At 38.4% G+C, this 23,095-nt stretch overlaps 1 protein-coding gene across 2 annotated transcripts in view; it reads left to right on the forward strand.

Annotated features, from left to right (window-relative positions):
- The window catches only part of P2RX1 (purinergic receptor P2X 1), a 45,990-nt gene extending 23,248 nt beyond the window's left edge, over positions 1 to 22,742 (forward strand). Inside the window, exons 5-13 of one of the 2 annotated variants that reach the window (XM_039334655.1) lie at positions 1,556 to 1,652; positions 1,788 to 1,868; positions 2,784 to 2,925; positions 5,807 to 5,937; positions 7,767 to 7,857; positions 8,299 to 8,364; positions 9,932 to 10,033; positions 11,316 to 11,376; positions 11,768 to 12,323. In XM_039334655.1, coding sequence (XP_039190589.1) covers positions 1,556 to 1,652; positions 1,788 to 1,868; positions 2,784 to 2,925; positions 5,807 to 5,937; positions 7,767 to 7,857; positions 8,299 to 8,364; positions 9,932 to 10,033; positions 11,316 to 11,372 — 767 coding nt within the window. In that variant the 3' untranslated portion in view covers positions 11,373 to 11,376; positions 11,768 to 12,323. Of the gene's footprint in view, positions 1 to 1,555; positions 1,653 to 1,787; positions 1,869 to 2,783; positions 2,926 to 5,806; positions 5,938 to 7,766; positions 7,858 to 8,298; positions 8,365 to 9,931; positions 10,034 to 11,315; positions 11,377 to 11,767; positions 12,324 to 22,535 lie in introns of those variants that run through there. The other variant, XM_039334656.1, reaches the window with a different exon arrangement.
- Positions 22,743 to 23,095: the final 353 nt, after the last annotated feature.

Here is a 23,095-nt window from a genome sequence, read left to right on the forward strand (position 1 = left end):
CCACCCCATTGCCGGCAATGGAAAAAAAGTGACGATACGTCGCGACACGTCACGTGACATTGCGAGTTTGACACCACTGACCTTTGGTATGGATTCAAAGTTCAAACATCTGCCCTCACCTGCATCACAGTCACATGAGTGGATTTTGGGTACTCAGCAACCAGTCTATATTTATAATTATTTGCACTAACTGACCTATCATATGGTCCTGAAGTTCTTCCTGTCACCTCTAGCCTGAACTTCTTTCCTTGTAGTTTTAATTCCGTGGTCACGTGGCCACAATTTACGTTTCTGCTAGAAACTGGTATTTACTTCCTGTTTGCAGCAAAACTACCCCATAGCAAATAATGGGTTCACAACAACCATGTTGTTTTTTTTCTGAATGATCCTGGCATTTGCTTTACCACTGCCACAAAAATTGAGTCCCATAAAATTGAGTTCTATTACCATCACAACTTACAATCGTAATGGCGGAGCTCTGCTATGGTTGTAATTTGAGGACTACCTGTATAAGAATATAATTATGTGGACACATACAGAGAGCATTTAATGATGATAGATTAAATTAATAAGTTCTAAATTCTGCATGAGGACAAACAATAATATTAACATTCCAAAAGAGTTAGGTTTTCAATTTTAAACTGAAAAAAAAAAACATATTGCCCAAAATGAAAATAAGAATACTAACCTCTTTAGGGAAAGATTTTCTTAAATGCGATTTTCTTAAAAAATGAAAAAGGGTCAAAATGACATCAATTAGAAACAGTTTATAAGTTAAATCTGGTGATGATCATCAACTGGAAACTCATCTAGGTTCATACAATATGCTAAAGATTAAATCTGAATAATTATGTGTTCCCATAGCATGCAATAGCCAAAGAGATAAACCTATTAATTGGATTTCCATAACACAGAATCACGGAATAGAAGGGACCTTCGATGTTAGCTATTCAGTACTCTGCTCAGTGTAGGATCTACTGTAGCGTCTCTTCACCAAATGATCATCTAGCCTCTAAACATCTTCAATCACTAACTAACCTATCATATGGTCCTGAAGTTCTTCCTGTCACCTCTAGCCTGAACTTCTTTCCTTGTAGTTTTAATTCCTTGTTTCTGATCTGGCTCTCTGCACTCCCTCTTCTCCACAATGTCCCTTCAGATATTTGAAGAGATTGCTGTTATATCTTCCCTCAGTAGTCTAAGGCTAAGTATACCTAAATTCTTTACCTGTTCCTGATGGAATCTGATTTCCTGGCCCTTCACCATCCTAGCAGCCATCTTCTAAATTTACTACAGTTTATTACAGTAATTTTATTTTTGAATGCTGGTCCTGAGAATTGGACACATCATCCCAGATGGAGAAAGTAGAGAAGAATTATTACACCCTGAACTACACAATTGTTAGCTTTGATGGTGTTATGTTGCATCTTCAGTTTAAGAAGCAATAACACAGAGAGAGGAGTAATATAGGGTGGTCTTTAATTCAAAGGCTCTGTTTGATTCATGATGGTATCTAGGGTGATGTTCATTCACATTTTGACTATACTTTCCTCAGGAATCATGACTGGGAAGTGTGTGAATTTTACCCGTACACAGAAGTCCTGTGAGATATTTGGCTGGTGCCCTGTTGAAATTGATGACAACATTCCCAAGTAAGAAATGGGGGGGGGGAAACAGGGGTTTCTGTTCATAATGATGCTAAATCTCAGGAAGGAAGAATTAGTCTTCTATAGGCGCAGTATTTCCATGTATTTTCACACCTACACATCAATATTTATGTCTTACAGTCCACCGTTGCTTCTGGAAGCTGGAAAGTTTACCTTGTTTATAAAAAACAGCATTACTTTCCCCAGGTTTGGGGTTTCCAGGTAAGTCAAGGATTCTTGTAACTATAAGCTACAGCCCTTTTGTGAGGGTGGATTTTATTATATTTGGTGATTTATCCATCCATCCATTCAAGACATTTACAGGTGTCCTTTATTTATTTATTGTATTTCGATTCTGTCCGCTTGCGTGATTCTGGGTGGTTTACAAATAGAACCATAAGATCATATAAAAGCCATAGTTAAAACAAAGTAAAAAAATGGAATTAAAACAAAATTAAAAAGAACAAATGAGAAAGTTAAAAGGCAAAGTGCTGTCAACCTCCAGGATTGGTTAAGCAGACTTTTAGAGTATTGTATATCTTTTAAAATTTGTCTTATTGAAGAACTGAGATGACTTTCTTCTCAGCTACAAATATTGCCATATCTCCACCTTTGTTGTTAATTGCGACCCATCGCGACCCCATGGACAACGTTCCTCCAGATCTTCCTGTCCTCTACCATCTTCTGGAGTCCATTTAAGTCTACACCTACTGCTTCAGTGACTCCATCCAGCCATCTCATCCTCTGTTGTCCCCTTCTTCTATTGCCCTCAATCTTTCCCAGCATTAGGCCCTTTTCCAGTGAGTCCTTCCTTCTCATTAGGTGGCCAAAGTATTTGAGTTTCAACTTCAGGATCTGGCCTTCTAAAGAGCAGTCGGGGTTGATCTCTGCTAGGACTGACCGGTTTGAACGCCTTGCAGTCCAAGGGACTCGCAGGAGTCTTCTCCAGCACCATAGTCCACCTTATGATATTTTTAATACACCTATTATTATAATCATTATTCAGATCTTTATATTTTTCCCTATCTGGTTCATACTGAGATGCTTAAGAGATGTAACATAATTTGAAAGTAGTTATACTGTGAGCTAAGAACAATGAAACAAGTTGAGATGATGATTTGCTTTCCTCTAACACAGACGCAATCTTGTTGAGCGAGTTACTGAACGCTATCTGAAGAAATGTGTTTATCACAAAGACAAGGATCCACTGTGCCCTGTGTTTAAACTTGGACATATGGTGGAAGAATCTGGACAGAATTTTTCTCAACTTGCTTTTAAGGTGAGGCTGTTCTGAATGGTCAGAGGCACAAAAAGTTGACAGACCATAGGCCGAGCCACAGGATCCAATAGAAGCCACAATGATGTCACATGCTTGGCATGAATTATATTATTAAAATGGCATAAATTATATTATTTGCACAATGACATGATGTACATGACATCGCTTTCTTCTTTGCAACCCTCTCCGCTGCAGAAGCAATCTGATTTGCGTAACTTTCCTCCATCATACCTCAGTGTGCCTTTTCAAGAGGCAACTGAATTTCCTTTGCTTTTCCTTGAAGACGTTTTGCTTCTCATCCAAGAAGCTTCTTCAGTTCACTAAAGAAACTTTTTGGAAGAGAAGCGAAACATCTTCAAGGAAAAACAAAGTCCAGTTTCTTCTTGAAAAAACACCTATGGGACAACCATAACCTGGATGACTAAGAATCTTCACAGATACATACCCTTCATGATTCACTAGACAGTTTGTCACCCATAAAAGAAGAGGAATTTCAGGGGCAAAAAACTATGATAGAAGGTTATATGTTTACTTAAAAACAAAAGGCCTTAAAGCTTAGTGTCAGCTGTTCCACTGTAAAAGTACTGTTGCCCCCTTTATGCAGCAACAAGCAGCAATTTTGCTTCACCAGTCAGTCAGTGTCATATCCTTGTGACCTCCGTAGAATGTGAACAATCTGGCATCTAATGGCCACTTTAGGCTGTTCCTCTCCATTTTGGCTCCTCAATGGTATAAGATTTTAGCCTCTAGACCACAGGTCCCCAACCCCTGGTCCATGGACCAGTACCAGACCGCGGCATGCCAGCAACTGGTCCACACAAACAAACAAAGCCCCATACGTGGTACGCAGGCAGCACACAAAACCACGCCCCCTCCAGTCCATGGAAAAACCTCTCTCCACGTAACCGGTCCCTGGTGCCCAAAAGGTTGGGGATCTCTGTTCCAGACCCCTTATCACCTTGGTTGCTCTTCTCTGCACACTTTCCAGGGTCTCAACATCTTTTTTGCATCATGGGGACCAAAACTGGACACTTGCTGCTTCATTGCACAGTTTTCTCTATACCTATCAGCCATTGTTCAGGTTGTTTTTGAACACAGGTTTAGTATTCTTCCAGCATAGTGCTAAACTTGTACCCCAAAGTACCATGATAATCAGTTTTGTTTTGGTGTGATATCTAAAAGATCTAGAATGACAGAGTAGCATTAAACCCTTATACCGTTAAACTTATATATAAAAAACACCTATGCCACATCAGAATATGTTTTGACAGATGGTTAAACTTGCTATTTATCAAAACTCCCTTCCTATGAAGCTGTAGCCCCTTCTTGGAAAATGATTGGATATTTTTCCACTGGTTGGTTGATTCATGGGCCAACAAATGTAGGGGAATCAACCAATCTCTCTCTCTAAATGGTCTCTGTGCAATGAAAATAAGGTACTTGTTAGTATCATGCCAATGACAGGACAAGGATCACGAGAAGGGGCATCAAAGCTCTCCTGTCCATATAGATCTTCCTACATACTTTAGGCACCCAGCTTAGGTGTCAAGCAGTATTTTCTCAGCACCTCATTTCAGAAAGTCAGAGGCCATCTCTATATCCTGTGCTGACAAATTCCATAGGTTAACACAATGTCATGTGAAAATATCTCTCCCGCCCTCCAAGTTGAATTTCCCACTATCTTTTGCTAGCTTTTATTATAAGAGCAGGAGAAATCATCTATTCACTTTTGCAACATCATGCTTTGCTGTATTTATTTGTAGACTTAAATGATGTCCATTTTAGTCTATGATTCTTGCATACTACTTTGCCTTTATAGTCCTTCTAATATATGTAGCCATGCCATTGCTGGTGTAGTAGGTGGCTCCAATAGGTTGTAGCCATGAATTTTGTTTCTTCTGAGTTGCTGTTCTTTGTTTTCTATATGCTTTTCTTGAAAAATGGCAATGTCTATATTACTTTCTAATAAATATTTGGAAATATATTGGATCCTGGGTCTGCTGAGCCCTTCAACATTGATGTGGCACATTCAAATAATATTCCTGATCTCTCTTGCTATTTGGGCCTGAAAAGAACTAGAAAATGGCCTAGACAATGGTATTTGAACATAAATCTTTGTAACATTTATATTTTACTAACCTAGGTGAAATGTTGATATAAATTCCTAGTCTATGTATGATATGCCATACACTAAATAAATAGTGCCCAGCTGGAGTACAGAAACTAATCAATAATAATAACAACAACAACAACAACAACAATGTTGGAAGGGACGTTGGAAATAATAATAATAATAATAATAATAATAATAATAATAATAATAAAGTTGGAAGGGACCTTGGAGGTCATCTAGTCCAACCCCCTGCTCAGGCAGGAAACCCTATACCATTTCAGACAAATGGCTGTCCAGTCTCTTCTTAAAAACTTCCAGTATTGGAGCATTCACAGCTTCTGGAGGCAGGTTGTTCCACTGATTAATTGTTCTAACTGTTAGGAAATTTCTCCTTAGTTCTAGGTTGCTTCTCTCATTGGTTAGTTTCCATAGAGAGAAGCTACCTAGAAGCAACTCTTGGTATAGCTTAAAACTAAGTGGGATTATACTTGATTAGTATTTGGAACAGACTGCCAGAAAATAACAGGGCTTAAAACTGGGATTGAGAAGTTGAAAGAAATGTTCTAAAAGTTGCCAAGAAAAATTCATGGACAAATCCAGGAAGTCACCAGGAATTGAGGAGTTAAGGAGATGAGTTCACCCTAAATGAAATTTCAACTTCACCTTCTATTATATGCCTTTTTCTCTAAATAGCCTCAAATATTCTAATCAACTTATGAACAAAACCTACTGTGATTTTTTTTAAAAGTGCTGCTTCTGTTTGGACAGGGAGGCACTGTTGGAATCACCATAAACTGGGACTGTGACCTTGATTGGCCTCAGAAACACTGTGTACCTGTTTACAAGTTCCATAAGCTTTACAATGAAGACAGTAACGTCTCTCCGGGCTATAATTTCAGGTATGGATTGACTTTTGTGGTTATTTCATTTAGTGCACCACATTTCAGCTATTATGTAAACCAGTCTGGGCCTTATACAACTCAGGAGAACAACCGAGGAAAGAAATATCAGGGAATCAAAGTCAAAAGTCAGGAGCCAGGAAGCCCAATGGAAATTTAGGATTAACCTGAAAGCTTTGCTAGTTCAGCATAGGAACTGAGTACTTCAGAGTATAAGGACATGTCATTGTCTAGAAAACCCAAACTAGTAACAATGGAGAAACAGCACACAAAGCAATGGATTGTTGAGATAAGGTGTGATCTCTATTTACAGTCTCTGGATGTTTGCTTTAATAAATAAGTCATTGTAATGATTGTCAGCTTATATTCCCCATACTTAGATGTTTGCCAGGTAAGTTTAGAAGTGGAAATTCTGTTCCAGCTCAATAATTATAGTAGACCAGCACCATCTTGTGGATTGCTGAGAACACTGCATGCATGTTTGGTTACATTGGGTTTCATACAGAAAAATGGTTCTCAATGTGTGGGTCTAGGGATCCTTAAGACCCTTTCAGGATCGTACAGAATTAAATAATGTTTTAAAATGACTCTATTTTAATTAGTAGTGTCATCAATATTAATAGATATAACCCAGATAACTACAGCTTTTTTGGGTACTCTATCATTTTTAAAAATGTAAAGGGGTTCTGAGACTGAAATGTTTGAGAATCGCTGAGATAGTACATCTTCTAGGATTTTTTTTGTTAATAAATTTTGATTTTGATTATATCTTGTGAGATTGTTCTAGTCTCCATCTCCACTCCACAAAAAAAAAAAAAAATGGGCTGGTTAAAGGGCAATCCTGCCACTACAGTAATATTGACAACTAGACAACCCATGATCTGTTGGATCATCGTTTCAGAGACATTTCCCTACCTAAATAGAGAAACTAAATGACCAAGGGCAAAAAAGCATTGGGAGCAGAAATTTCCAACTTTCTATTGGTTTGACTGTCGTTGACCACTCTCTGGCAGCCAATGGTGGGACTGGTCTACCCAGCCTCCAGAGCGCTAGGGCAGGATCACCAATGGCTGAAAGAGGAGACCCTAGCCCTAATCCTAATGTTCAGTCAGTTCTTAATGCAAGAACTGAACGATTCCCAAAGTATCTGTTTTCTGTGATTCTGTGATTTTATCATTTGGTTCAATGTCTTCATAATTACCCTTGTGCTATATAGCCTATAAAACTGTAATCTATTGCTGTGTGTCATCATCTGTTGCATACATGGTCCAATAATTCAGGACCAGGTGTCAATATTTAAGAAATTGTAATATAAGTTCAAAACCCCAAAGTATTAAAAAAAACCTTTACTTTTAAAAGAGGAAGGGGGAAATTTGAAGTACAGGCAAATCCTGGGAACCTGACCAAAATTGTTCAAAAGAATCCAGGTGATAAAGGTTCCAGGCCACAAACTGTGGAATCCAAAGTATTGGCTTTAGGCCTAAGGTGTTTAGGAGCAGTTTATAAGAATGACTGTCTATGTCCAAATGAGCCTGGCCATTCTTTTGAAGATCAGCACTACATTCTGATCCTTAGCTGATCTTTATACTTAGCAATACAGGCATTGCCTTTTTGCAGAGGCTCTATTCACATGGAACACTCTCCCAAGGGTTGTAAGACAGGTCTACTTTTTTAAAAAAATGTCTTTATTGTATTTTTTACTACCTGCTTTGAGTAAATGTTGTCTAGAAAGATAGCTCACAAATATTTTAAATTAATCAGTGCATGATTGATAATAACAGTCCTTCATTCCAACCAATCTCTTGCTTTCTCTGCTTTATTTTTGAAAGGTATGCCAGATATTACAGAGAAAATGGAAGAGACATGAGGATTCTGTACAAGGTGTTTGGCATCCGATTTGATATTTTGGTGAACGGGAAGGTAGTGCTTGTTTTTATAAAATAATTCTTTCCATTGTCTTAGTCCCCTGGCTTATCTCTAATAGAACTGTCCTTCTCACAAACAGGCCTTATGTTGGCTTGTAATCTCAGATTACTTTATCTACATATCACGAACTGTGTCAGGTCTTTATCCAACCTATACAGCTAAGCAGGCTACCTTTCCTCAAAGTCCATGGTGACATAAATAATTCCTCTCTGTCCTGTTTTATCATGACAACAAACCGCAGACATTGATTGACTCTAAGTCACTCTTTAGTTTATTACTAGAGGAATAGCTAGGCTAATTGCTACTTTTGGTGCTTAATTAGTCAACCAAAGCTCACTTGAGGTCTCTAATTGGTAACAGCCCTAATAATAGCTACTGTATTCACATCTTCTTTTCCCAACATCTTTGAACTTTCTTTTCCCTCTGTTTATCCAGGCAGGAAAATTTGATATTATTCCAACAATGACTACTGTAGGTTCTGGAATTGGTATCTTTGGAGTGGTAAGTGCCTGTATTTTGTCTGTATCTGTATTTTGTTGAGATCTTAAGATTTTAGTAACAGTTCATAAGATCCCTAAAACCTTTGCAACTCTCATAGAAGTCCCATTAGAAACTTTAGCATGCAGCTTTCTTGATAGTTATGTACTGTATATGTCTAAGTTTGCCCATATAAATACTGTATGCTTCTATGGAAACTGCATGGCCTGCTGGTTGACCCTATTTTAAAGAGACTAGCACAGCTTTAAAATCTAGGTATCTCCAAGATGGCCTGCTCTGAGTAGAATCTGCCCATCTGGTGAAATGCCATATTATGGGTCCTAGTGTCAAAGGGAGATCTTTTAGTGATGATGTCTCCCCTCCAGAATAACCTCTCCCTGGATAAGGATTGTCCATCTTTAATAGGTTTTGAAGATACTTGAAAATCTGGTCTTTGGAGGTCCTTTGGAGATAGTATCACATGACCCTTGGACACTGCAACCATTGTAAATATGTGCTAGTTACCAAGCATCTGAATTTTGATCACATGACCATGGGGATGCTACAAAGGTCATAAGTGGGAGGACCTGTCATAATTCATTTTTTTCAGTGGCATTGTAACTTTAAATGGTTGCTTAATGAACGGTTGTAAGTCAAGGACTACCTGTAGTTTAGCTGCTCCTGTTTAACATGAATTCTGTTCCAGCTTCTAGTGATGAATCCTAAGATCTATTTCTGAAAGACCACGTGATCGTTTTCCCACTACCGCCCTTCACTAGAAATCCACACTGATTTTTTTTGTACCCACATGCACAGTGGCCACTTACACATTGCCAAAATAAAGCAATGCATTGGCAGAAGGAGACACAGCATGAAATGTACTCAATTAACTGACATATTGAAATACAAATTTAAGAAACATTATTGTAATTTAAAAAGAAGGAAGCATCATGGAGAAAACTGGCTGAAAGAGCTATAACTAGTCAGTCTGCTGCCTAGATACCAACTGATTGTGAATGGGCAAGTGAAGACAAGCAACATTTATTAAGGAAGTTATATTCTCCAATAGAAATCATGCATTTGTGAGCTTTCTTGTCTTTATGGTGGAGGAAAGAGAAAGAAGAAATCAGGTGTGAGAAGTAGACTTTAAGAATATCATGTTTGTAATTGAAGGGAACAGACAAAAAAAGGAAAAAGCAGGCATCTCTTCATTGTTTTTTGTATTCCTAATTTCCTAGTGGTCAGTGGGGCAAAGGGAGCCAAGAGTTGGTGTTTTTACAATTTAAGTCAAGATTCTTATGGAAGGTTTCAAAATTTGATAAATAAACTTGTAGTCACACAACATTTCCAAGAGAGAGAAAGCAAATGAGTAAAGTTAGGACAATAGTTTACAAGATTATTTCGTCTCTAAATTATCATGGATGCTCATCTCACTTGTATTAAAAAGCAAGGATGATACCTGCCTGCCAATCAGTCATTCTCTATGAGAATGATAGAAAATGGTGTCCATTTCTACCTCACCGTATCTTGACTATTTCAATACATTAACTTTATTGGTTTGCAGGTTTTCAATATGTTTTGTTTCTGGCAGGCCTCTGTACTTTGCGATCTGCTCCTGTTAAATTTCCTATCTGACCGGGACTACTACAAGCAGAAGAAGTTCAAATATGTAGAGCGGAATTGTATCAATTCTGTGAGTAGACATCAATCTTATTCAGCTATACACTGAAATATTGTCATTTCCTTTTTGAGAAGGACCCCAAGCATGCTTTAAAATTGAAGTCAGAACTGAGAAGATTCACCTGTCCAGTGACATCCTTTCTCACGTTCTGGATTTCTAATCAAATTGCCCATGGGATCCTCATGGGAAGAAATTGTTGTAGAGACTTTCTTTTGTGGGGTAATATGTTTATTGAGTGCCAGTAATTGTTATGATTCTGTTATATTTCCATACATTCTTCTTCTGCACTGCCTACCTGGTTTTAACTTTCAGGTTTGATTCCCTATCAATGCCACATCCTGCATCTTTGACTCCTTGTAGAAAATTCAGTAGTAAACACAATATCTCTCCAGAAATACAATTTCAAGAAGAATTCTACCCAAAGGTTTTGTCCATGGCAAGGTAGAAATTACTCCTATTGGAGAGAAGTAATCGAGTATAGGTAGTCCCTGACATGACCATAATTGAGCCCAAAATTTCTGTTGCTAAGAGAGACAGTTAAGTAAGTTTTGCCCTATTTTACAAGTTTTCTTGCCACAGTTTCTGAGTGAATCACTGCAATTAATTTAGTAACACAGTCGTTAGGTGATTCATTGACTTTGCATGTCAGAAGGTCGTAAAAGGTGATCACACATGATCCCAGAACACTGCCATGAACCATCATGAAAATGAGTCAGTTGTCAAGCATCTGAATTTTGATCACGTGACCATGAGGATGCTGCAACAGTCGTAAAGGAGAAAAATGGTCATAAATCACTCATTTCAGGGCCTTGTAACTTCGAACGGTCACTAAATGAATGGTTGTAAATTGAGGACCACCTGTATACCAGAAGGCAAAATGAAAAACCAATCAAAGCACAGAGCAATCACCATTGCTCAGGAAGACTATGTTGCTATAGAAGGGCTAATTAGACTAAGAAGCTTTATTGAACTTATACCTGCCCCAGATTCAATGATGAGCTTTAAGATTCAACCCATGTAGAATACAAGACAGACTCCCATCTAGGCATTAATCGGATCTAGATTGGCTCAGCTTCCAACAAATTGGGATATTTGGATAAAAGAATATTCTGTGGGATGAAATCTTTGCATCCAGAAGACAAAGATTTTTGTATTATGCACCTTTCATTCAGACCTAAATCCTGAAGACATTTTAGCCTTTTGCATCAGTTATATAATGTTAGATAAAGAAATATACCTCCCATTTTACTGAATAACATGTTTATCTTATAATATTTTAAAACAATATTCTTAGGAAAAAGAAGACATTGACATGAGCAACTCACAAGGGAAAGAAAAGAGTTCTCTATGAAACTGTAAGTGAAAATGAGAAATAATGATCATAGGAGAAATAATCCAATCCCCATTATGCTGCTTAAATAATTAAATATATCTTCCCTCCTCTTCCTTCCAAACCTCACAAATGACGTAGCTTCTCTGATGTGCAGAAAACAGAATCTAATAAAAGATCAAACATTATGGCCATCAAATTCCATGCCCTGGTTTTTATCCATTCCCAGTAAAAGCCAAGGTGCACCCATCAATTTCCCCATACAACTTTACCCAAAAAGCAAGTTTTGATATGAAATGTTAAAGATATTTCCATGGTGGTTTTTTGATCTTGAAAATTATATGTCTGATTGTTTGTTTCAAGTGTCAGAATTCCAAACTTTTATCATCTTCCTTTCTTTCTGATTTGCGGCAAAGGTGGAATTTGATCAACCTTTTTTCCCTTATACACTGGACTTACTTCCTGAGATCCTGTTTTAAAGAATCATTCAATGCGTTCAGCACAGAAACACTGGACCCACACAAGGAATGTGATTTTAAAGTCACTCAGTCTGGAACACTTCTCACTTCAGTTATGTATTTATCACAAGGTGAAAGGTGTTGCAATTGTGTCAGTTTGTAGGATTCCAGGGGGTGTAGAAAACAGAAGTTGTAAGTAATATTTTGCTATCTTGTAGGTCTAAACAAATTATAATGCCAGGTTTTTATCAGGTATTTGTGAGCTGCCTCATACCTGCCAGGGGCTACTAAGTTGCTGTGGTTACTTAAAACTAGGCAGCCCTGTGGAAGGGCTGCGTGGGCTTTTCTCAGCTGAAAATGCTAGTGCAAGCTTTCCCACTCAGTTTCCTTTCAAATTCACTCTAACTACAACTCCCAGAATTCTCTGTGGCAGTGATGGCGAACCTTTTAGAGACCGAGTGCCCAAAAACCAGACCTGCCCCCTCCCTGCTCACCCGCAGGGCCACCCACCGCCTCCACAGCCCACTGAAGATCGCCCAGGCAGCCCAGCAGAGCGATGGCAGCCATGCCCTCCGCCTGCACCCCACAGCATCAACTGCGCGCAATGTGGCATGAGGGCAGAGTCTTGTCCCTGCTGCCTGGCTGCCATGTCCTTGGCTGCTCTGCTCTGCATGGGCCACACTCACTCCTCCAGGGGGCTGATGGTGAGGAGGGAACCACGGGGGGAGGTGAGGCTGGGGAGATGGCGCATGTGCCCACAGAGAGAACTCTGAGTGCTGCCTCTGGCATGCGTGCCATAGGTTCGCCACCACTGCCCTAGGGAGCTATTATAGAAGATTTTTGCCATATGACTATTTCTACATACTTTGGCTGGCAGGGGTTCTAAGCACTTCCAAGGATCAAAGTGCTTGTGAGCTTAATGGCACAGCTGAAGGCCTGTATTATGCACACACATATGTATACACACCTTTTCCACACACACAACCCTTCCCCTTATTCTTTTCAATCAGTGGCATCAACTCCTGTTCATATTCCATGAATCAGTAAAAAAGAGCTGCAGAGATTTATTTTGAGAGAAATATTGTATTTTGTTCAAAGGGGAGGAAATGAGAGAAAGAGAGCAATAAAACTAGTTTTGATACTACCTCAACTTGTTTTGCTCAGTGATTCCCTTTGTGAGTATGTGAGTTAATAGGGGGTGGATGCGTCAATAGACAAATCTGCTCCAAATTTAATGTATAATGTCTGCAAGCTTCTATCATCTATCTATCTATCTATCTATCTATCTATCTATCTATCTATCTATCTATCTATCTATTTATCTATCTATCTATTTATCTTCAAAAACTGAATACTTACACTAGAGAAATGCTTGCAGACAATGATCTTATTCAAAACAGGGAAACCAACTCCTTGCCTGAAATTTTGACCCCTCACAATGAGTATTTCCATCTTGCCTGTCCATTCATTCATTCATTCATTCATTCATTCATATAGAGAGAAAATATATAATGTCCAAGAGATACAAGAAAAAAGAAAGGAAACTACAACAAGGAAATAAAATTATTTCCAACCTTTTCTTCAACAAATAATTGCACTCTTATAATCTCTCCTCCCTCTTGGATGTTATGCAAATTTCTTCAGGCTCACACTTAATTCATTTTTTTAAAATCTTCAAACCCATAAATAATCATATAAGGATTTCCATCTTTTCAAAACTGAGCCTTATTTTATTAAACCTGATCTAGCCCCTTCCCACCAGAAGAAAGCCACTCGAGGGAACAACATTACAACCTGGAAATGTTACAGATTTGAGTGTCATCAGCATATTGATAGAACACAGCTCCAAATCTTCTCATAAAGTTTTCTAGCAGTTTCATGGAAATATTGAAAAGCTATGAAACACAATAGAGCCCTGAAAACACCAGATACCAGTTTCCATGCCTCCAGGCTTCCTATTTCCAAACCTCTCAGTAGATGTAAAATATCAAAACCCACTAAGGACTAACTGAGTCGCATCATTGTATTTATAACAGTTCTTCTCATACAGTCCCAAACATTTAGCTACCATGAAATGGAAAGAAGCTTGCTCCTTGGGAGGAAAGCTGTAGCAAACCCAGATAGCACATTAAAAAAGTAGAGACATCACATTGTCAACAAAGGTCTACATAATCAAAGCTACAGTATGGGTTTTCCAGTAGCAATATGTGCCTCTGAGAGTTGGACCATAAGGAACGCTGAGCGCTGAAGAATTGATGCTTTCAAATTAGGGTGTTGGAGAAGACTCCCTTGGACTGCAGGGAGATCAAATCAGTCAATTCTGACTGTTCTTTGGAAGGATAGATACTGAAGCAGAGGCTCAAATACTTTGGCCATCAAATGAGAAGAAAGGATTCATTGGAAAAGACCCTGATGTTGAAAAGATTGAAGACAAAAGGAGAAGGGGATAGCAGAAGATGAGATGGTTAGACAGTGTCATCAATGCAATGGGCATGAGTTTGGGTAGACTCCAGGAGACAGTGGAGGATCGGGGGTCTTGGTTTGCTATGGTCCATGGGATTATGAAGTGTTGTGACTCAGCGCCTGAACAAAACTTCTGTTATTATCCAACAGTCCTCAAATCTGGCACCATTCAGATGTATTGATTGCAATTTCCATCATCCTCAGGCAGCATTGATTGATTCTGTGCCATCAAGAAATTTAAAACACCTAATGATCTCATATATAGATTTTCTCCATGACAACATATCCTTACTGTGTTTTTTTCAAGTATCCCAAAGGTGTAGTCATTACCACCATTAATGAGTCCCTTCACCTTGCTGCTAGTCATCCTCTTCTTCTCTTTCCTTCCATCTTTCCCAGCATTAGAGCCTTTTCCAGAGATCGAACAGCATAGCCAAGCTGAATCAGTGTTCCAAACTAGGAATATGAGACTCTAATTTCAGTTCCTCGATCAACCATGAAGCTTTGCTGGTGACCTTCAGCTGTCAAATCTTGGGGGGTTGTTATGAAGAAAGCATGCAAGAGAAATCCAAGCAATATTTCTTTCCTGAAACTCTATGACCAGTGACTTAGAGGGAGTCTTGGTTTATTCTACCAGGACTCTCCAGTTTTAGCTCTTCAGTTTCTAAGCAATGTGATAATCCATAATTAAGCCTATGGAGAATAATTAGCACAGAATTAGATATGGCCAGCAGGGGGAAAAGGAGCACTTGCTAAAGGCTGCTGAAAGTTCATAAAAGGATTTTTTAAAAATAAACTGCCCTATCATTTAGAAAAATGATAAAAAAAGATTTCCGAAGGTTTTGGCATCGGAAGATTCCCCACTTTTAATCCAGCATCCTTTCTGTAAGCTACCTCTACAGGTAGAAATGCTAAAATTCTCCTCATCTTAATCTCTCCATGGATTTTAATGTTCCATGGATTTTACTGTGGTTTACTTACAACAAAACATAAACAAAAGTTAAATCACCACAGAAATGAGAAGTTTGAGGAAAGCTGCTGGAGTGACTAGAAGAGATAAAATCAGAAATGAGACCATCCGAGAAAGAATTGGCATAGAACAAATTTTAAATTACTTACAAAAGCGACAGGTAAAATGATTTGCTCACCTGGAGAGAATATCATGGGATTCCATACCGTACAAGGTGTATACAAAAAGAGGAGAAGGACAAAGAACATGAAGCAGAACCAAAAGAAGATGGAGTGACAACATCAAGGACACAATACAACATCAGTTAACAATGGTTGAGGCCACCAGAAGGGCAAGAGCCAGAACTTTGTATCTCCCTTGTCACCTGAAGCAGAGGAAGAGGAAAAGGAGAAGGAAGAGGAGGAGGAGGAGGAGGAGGAAGAAGAAGAAGAAGAGGAGGAGGAGGAAGTTCTTCCATGGTCATCTTTTTGGGGGCAAGCGGAGACATTAAATAATTTTCCTTTATTGATATTCTAACTTTCAAGATATTTCCAGGAGATACTTGACAACTCGACTCAAGTTTCAACTGCTTCAATTCATTAGCTGATGGAAAAAATAATTAATATGCTGCATATATTATAAGCATTCCTTTTCCTTCTGATGACTAAATATGAGTTATCAGTGCACACAATCAGCAAGCACAGGTTCCACTCCAAGCTAAACTATTTTTAGGGGATTGGGAGGAAATTCCCCACCCAAATTCAATGAGGACCAAATGTGCTTAGTGGCCCTAAAATGCTATGAGTTGCTTGACACCCACTCACTCCCCTCTGAAAAACAAGAAGGATAGGGATTTGGAATTGATGACCACAGAGATCTAGGTAGGATCTTAAACTATTTTGCAAGCCCTATTTTGTCTTTTTCATATGCCATTTTACTGCTGGGATGAAGTACATGAGTACAAAATAAAAGCTTCAAGAAAAACCAGTGCTGATAAACAAGAGCCGTGGTGGCATAATGGTTAGAATGCAGTATTGCAGTCTGACTTTGCCCACTGCCAGCAGTTCGATCCTCACTGGCTCAAGGCTGACTCAGCCTTCCATCCTTCTGAGGTCGTTAAAATGAGGACCCAAATTGTTAGGGGAAATATGCTGATTCTGTAAACCACTTAGAAAGGGCTATAAAGCACTATAAAGTGGTATCTAAGTCTAAGTGTTATTGCTGTTGCTATACTATCAAATCCAAGCTGGGCTTCTGCAGTGCTTTCTCCATGTCTGAATCTGAAATATGCGAGTCATGCAAAGCCAAGGAGTTGAAGGAACTTAGAAGCAGTAAAGTTACATGTGATCAGCCCACTAATTAATTTTAGGAGAGCTTCTAAGCTCAGAATTGTTCCAACTGTGAAGTGGTTGGCGTATAAAATTAATAAATAAACAAATACATGTTCAAGTACTGGCTCCTAATTGCCTAAAGGCTCCTGAGTGCAAATGTGGAGGCAATTTCCAACCCACTCATGCCCTTTGATAATGCTGAATGTGTTGGCAAACTTTCCGAATCAAAATGCAACATGTTGAGTTTGAAAAAAAATCCAGACAGAATTCTTGCCCATAGAGTTTTTGCGTGTAACTTTAGATCATGCCATAGTTAGGAAGCACTGTATTCCAGGCTTCATCTGGGATGCATACCAGATTTTATTAAGAGAGAAAGGATACACAAAACACTCAACTGCAGTATTTCCCATTCTGTTGAGATCATTTATACTTCATGTATAATTTTTAATATGTAAAGATACACAGAGACGCCCTCCAGTTAAGTTTTTATTCCTGAGAACTGCCCACACAATTATCTTGGAAGTGCTTTCTTCTTTATTTTCCGGTCTACCTAGAGCAGTGGTTCTCAACCTTTTTAATACCGTGACCCCCAACCGGTCGTAAGTCGAGGACTACTCAACTGGTGCAGCACCGTTTGCAGAATGGGACTTTTGGCGGGCTCAGCAGGGCAGAGACAGCCTGGACAATTCCTATTGGCTTTTGAAAGCCAATAGAATTAGACTCTATTCAAGAGAGTCTATTCTATTGGCTTTCAAAAGCCAATAGAATAAAAGGGAGTAGCACAGCTAAGGAAAAGGGGGAAAAAATGGCAGACTGCGTTGTTTGGCGACCCCCATGAAATGGTCATTCGACCCCAAATTGGGTCCCGACCCACAGGTTGAGAACCACTGACCTAGAGCACTGTAATGCCCATGTGTTTCCCAATCAAATACTAACTAAGGTTGATTTTGCTTAGCTTCTGAGATTAGCCAAGATCAAGCTACTTGATGTCCCTATAGCTTTCTCTATGTATCCACAAGAAAATGTCTAAGACAGCTATTGCTAAAATGGAGTGTAGAAACACAGAGCAAATATCCCACACAATAAAGAACTAAGTGGATGAAATCTGCAAATATCTACAGGATGCATAAAGCCTCTCTTGCAGCCATTGAAGGCTCATATCACCTTAATGAAAAATGACACTTCTCCCAAAAGAATAAGGAAGAAGAAAAAAATTATAAACACAGACAGAACTCAGTGGAATGCACAGCCTCCCTTGGGAATCTAAGATTGCCAATTTCAGCTAAAATATCCTAGAATTCCTCTCTACCTCACCCTCCCAAGAAATGTATTTCTATGCATTACACATGGGTGTCTCGTACATTCATCAGAAGTCACTTTAAAAAAAAGTAGGGTGGAAGTTTTGTACTGAATTCAAAATTCATTGAAATTGAATTCTTAATTGCAGATTAAAATTAAAATTTTCCTTTAAATTAAAGAACTCCATTAATACAAAGGAAAATCAGCTGCAAACTGTGGGATTCAAAGGCTAAGAAGGAAGAAAGGTTGATACAAAAACATTGGTTCTTTCTCTAGGTGAAATCTGTGCACATGAGTTCAAATGACCTTGTTGGTAATTAAAGTTTCTAAGACTTACTGGGATCATTTCTCAAGCTAAGTGCAAAACTTCAACTGGCTTGTAATTCACCCTGACATACTGGGAAGCTACAGAGTAGTAGTACAGAGTACAGAGTAGTAGTACAGAGTTCGGATCTAAGGTTTTGCAGAGGATATCTTCCTTATTTATTGTTAGGTAAATACACACAGGAGAGCCAATTTGGGGTAGTGGTTAAGGCATCAGGCTAGAAATAAGCTATTGGTTAAGAACCAGTTTAACTAAAAATAAAGAAGTGGTTAAGAAATAAACTAATGGTTATGGAATCAGGCTAGAAATAAACTAAAGATTGTGAATTATAGTCCTGCCTTAGGCACAAAGCCAGCTGGGTGACCTTGGGCCAGTCACTTTCTGTCAGTTCTAGGAATGGCAAACTACTTCTGAAAACTTTGGGGACTTTCTAGGCAGTTGCCAGGAGTCAACACTGACTTCAAAGTGTGCATGCACAAACACAGAACCAAAGAAACATAGAACGTATGGAGTTGCCTGTGAACTAAAATTCTCACAATAAAAAATTAACTGCAAGAAAAAAAAACTTAAGAGGAAATACAAAAACAACTAAACCTAAAATCTCAAAAACAACACATTTTTAAAAAGATTCATCCACAGAGATTAAAAAAATCTAAAACATATTAACAAGTTAAAAGGCCTATTTTCTTTTTTTTTATTGAAAGTTTATAAAATTTTACAATAAAATACACCCCCCCTCCCAACCCCCCAACCCCCTCCCCCCTACTTCCCAGAGCTGAATACAGGGTTAAAAACAACAAAAAACATAGAATTTAAATGAACATCAAACAATTATACATACATCCAAAAAACAAAATTTTAAACACTTTAACTCCAGTACATAAAAACAAAAATTACCATCCTTAAACATAAGTTATTCAAAAGCTTACCCTTAAATATACATTATTCAAAAGCTAAATAGTACTTTCTAATATCATGTTTATTCTGTATAAAATTCACCCATCTTTTCCACACTAAAATATATATCTCTTGCGACTGGTCTTTCAGATAAGCCGAAATTTTTGCCATTTCAGATAAATAAGAAACTTTAAGAAACCATTCTTCTAAAGTAGGCAAAAAATCCTTCTTCCAGTATTGCCCAATCAGCAACCTTGCTGCTGTAATTAAATTCAACATTAAAATAATCTCTTTAAAAAGGCCTATTTTCTTAGCAGAATATATTTACATGCCATTTGAAGCAAGGTCATATGTAAATATGACTCACTCATAATGATTTACTTTTTATGTTAAAGTACAATTAGGAATAGAAGTTGCATTAACGCAGATATTACAGAAGGTCTGCCTTTGCACTATTTTCATCATAAATGAAGTAATAGAAGCAAAAGGTTGGGATTTTCCATATCTGGAATATCCTTTGAGGATTCTTTCCGTAATGGTACAAGAGGGAGAGAGATAGCAATGATCATTCCCGCCCTCCGAGTCATGTTCCAGAGAAAGTATGGGTATATTGTGTGTCACTACCTGGAAAAAAAGTCCCTATGTTCATAATAAGTGGTGATTGCTAAACACAACTGGTTTTATATATATATATATATTTTTATTAAAGAGTTTTATAAATTTTACAAAAAATAAAAAACAATACAAAAACAAAAAACAACATATACAAATAAAAAACAAACATTACCCAACAAAACCCCCCTTCCCCCACCCCTACCCAAACCCCCCCCTTCCCCCCCCCCAGGACCTCCCAGAGCAGAATATAGGCTTAATTAAAGAAAAAGTTAAAAAAAATTATAAAAAAAGAATATAAAATAGAAAATATATATATATATAAAGTTAAAAATTATGAAAAAACTATATAATATTTTTATATCAAATTTAAATTGTATGAATTTTATCCATTTATCCCAAACAGCAAGAAATTTCTCTTGCGTTTGTCCCTTTAAGAAAGCCGAAATCTTTGCCATTTCCGCCAAATGAGACACTTTAAGAAACCATTCCTGCAATGTAGGCAAAGATTCCTTCTTCCAATATTGTCCTACTAACAGCCTCGCAGCTGTTATCAAGTTTAACATCAATATAACCTCCTTTGTGTCACAATCAGTAACTATACCTAACAAAAATAATTGTGGAGTAAATTTTACCCTCCTTTTAAAAATTCTCTGGATATTCCACCATATCTTAATCCAGAATGCTTTTATCTCTCTGCACGACCACCAAATATGATAATAAATAGCATCCATACAACCACATCTCCAACATTTAGGTTGTAAGTCAGGGTACATAAAAGACATTTTTTGTGGATCAAGGTGCCATCTATAAAACTGGTTTTATATATTAATGGAGCTGTGATCTGATAAAATACATTCCCCATTTTCTGCTTCTGTATTCCAAGCCTGAATGTCTTCATGTTATCTTTTACTACTTGCTTATGTCTCAACAAAGATCAAAAGCAGAGCATAAAGAGAGTCACATATTCTGTGGTCCATGGACTTTTCTTTCCTGAAGGAAGTACTCTCTGCAATATTCCAGCTCAGTGTTTCTCAAACTTGGTCACTTTAAGATGTATGGACTTCAACTCCCAGAATTTCCCAGTTGCCAACTTTGTGAAATACTATTCTAGTTCTTCTCTAGTCATGAGAGTCAGCTGGGTGATTTTGGGCAGATCATTCCTTCCCAGCCCTAAATGAGCATCAGGCTCTTGGTGGTTCATTTTTCTGGGTGAAAAATAAAACTTTTCATTTCATCATGTATTCAGAGTTTCAGAATACAGGCCATCTTATGACTATTTCTTTAATGAACATTCAAAATTATGGCAGCATTTAAAGAAGTGATTTATAATGGGTCCTCAGCTTGCAACCGTTTTAACATCCCTGCAGTCACATGGTCAAAATTCAGGCACTTGGCAACTGGAATGTATTCACAATGGTTGCAACATCTGGGGATCACGGGATCACTTGCAACCTTCATGGGTGGTTTCCAACAAGCAAAATCAATGGGGGAGGGGTAGGCAACCTTGGCTCTTTTATGACTTGTGGACTTCAACTCCCAGAATTCTGGGAGTTGAAGTCCACAAGTCATAAAAGAGCCAAGGTTGCCTATCCCTGCAATGGGGGAAGCTGGATTCACTTAAGTACCATGTAATTCACTTAACAACCTTGGCAACAACAACAAAAAAAGATTATAAAAAGAGCACATCACTTAGCTTTCTGGTCCCAATTGTGGTTGAAAGTTGAGGACTACTTGTGAGAACTGTAGCAAACATAGGGCCAAAGAAACAGATTCTGTAATCAAGAAATCCAAATGCTAGGAGCTTTTTTTTCCTGAGAAACAGTTGCATGTCAATTGCATTTCTTATTCAATTAATTGGTTCATTATGGCCTATTGTTGCGCAATCTCAGTGCATGCACTCAGTCACTGGCCATCTCTCACCAGGACTACCATAATGCATTCTACATGGGGCTACACTTGAAGAGTATTTGGAAGCTACAACTGGCAGAATGCAGCAGGGCAGACAATTTTAGGGGTCACAGGCTGGCCCACGTTAATACCACTATTGTGCAAACTGCACTGATTCCTGGTTCAATTCAAAGTGTTGATTATCACCTTTAAAGCTATTTATGTATGTCAGATCTCCATGTTATCTGAGGAACCATCACATCCTAATGAGATTGGCCTGGCCCACTTGCTCTAGCAGAAGGGGCATGCTGTAGACTTTGTCGGTCAAGGAATTCCACCTGGTGGGGTCCAGAAAAAGAGACTTTTCTGCCATGGCTCCTGCCTTTTGGAACATCGGTCCCATCGAGATGAGATCCACCACTACCCTACTACTAGCACTGATGGTGATACCTAGTTTGGGCAATGAAATGTCTGCAAGAAAGCAATCAAGCTCAGAGAGCACCAAGGATCCCTCATTTCAACCCCAAGCTACATATATTCCCATTATATTGGTACCCTATTCTCTTGGCCTTCTGAAAGGGCCTGAAAACCTAGCTGTGGCAATAGGGGCGTCCCACTCTGGAGGTGGTTAGTAGATTAGGAGAAGATCTCACCTTTTATGCAGTTTCTTGTTAAGGCTAATATTTTAATTTAATGCTTAATGGTTTTTATGCTCTTCGTGTTTTATACTGTGTTTTATAACATTGTAAGCCACCCAGAGTCACTCAAGAGTGAGACAGGAGGCATACACATTTTATAAATAAAATAAATAAATAAAATGTGCAACTGTCCTTGCTGTGGTTGCCCCCTGCTTGATCAAAGGCCAGGTCTTTGCTCTCAGATGACAAGCTTAACAGTACTCTGTATCTCATATTCATATTTTATCTGTTTTCCTACTTTGCATACTTTCTTCTTTTAAAGAGCCCTTAGAGGCTCTCTCTGATTCACATTCTCCGTCCAGATGGAATCTTGTCGCTTTCCAGATATGCCGTCAGCCAGAAACAAAATGAAAGGGAACTCACGGTGAGTCACAAGCCGGAGAGACAAGCTGGGAGGGATATGGAAAAAATGAATGAAGTATGTGTGAGAAAGACGACAGCAGCTGGGTTGTGTTCCATTTATGCCTGGGGAAAATTGAGCAGGGGGGGTTACAAATAAAGCTGAGATTTTGGGGGAGTCATCTTGCAAATGTTTAATCGTGCACTAGGTACTAAAAACAATCTTGATTTCATGCAGGGAAAGCTGAGAAGGTTACAGTGGGTGAGTCATGCTTATAATACGATAGGACAGTGGCCACTAGTTTAGGTGGCTTTGCAAAATAAATAAAAGGGGGAGGTCAGAAAATTAATAGGGGATGAGTCCACTAATTTCCACAATTATGAGACCAATTCTCCATGTATAGAGGCAGTTTGTCTCTGAATCCCAATTGCTAGTGGAGAAACAATAGAGGAAAACTTTTGCTTTCAAGTGACATGGAACTT

Source organism: Crotalus tigris, unplaced genomic scaffold (genome assembly GCF_016545835.1).
Source record: "Crotalus tigris isolate CLP2741 ecotype Arizona unplaced genomic scaffold, ASM1654583v1 scf7180000017632.1879674, whole genome shotgun sequence".
In the NCBI taxonomy this organism is placed as follows: Eukaryota; Metazoa; Chordata; class Lepidosauria; order Squamata; family Viperidae; genus Crotalus; species Crotalus tigris.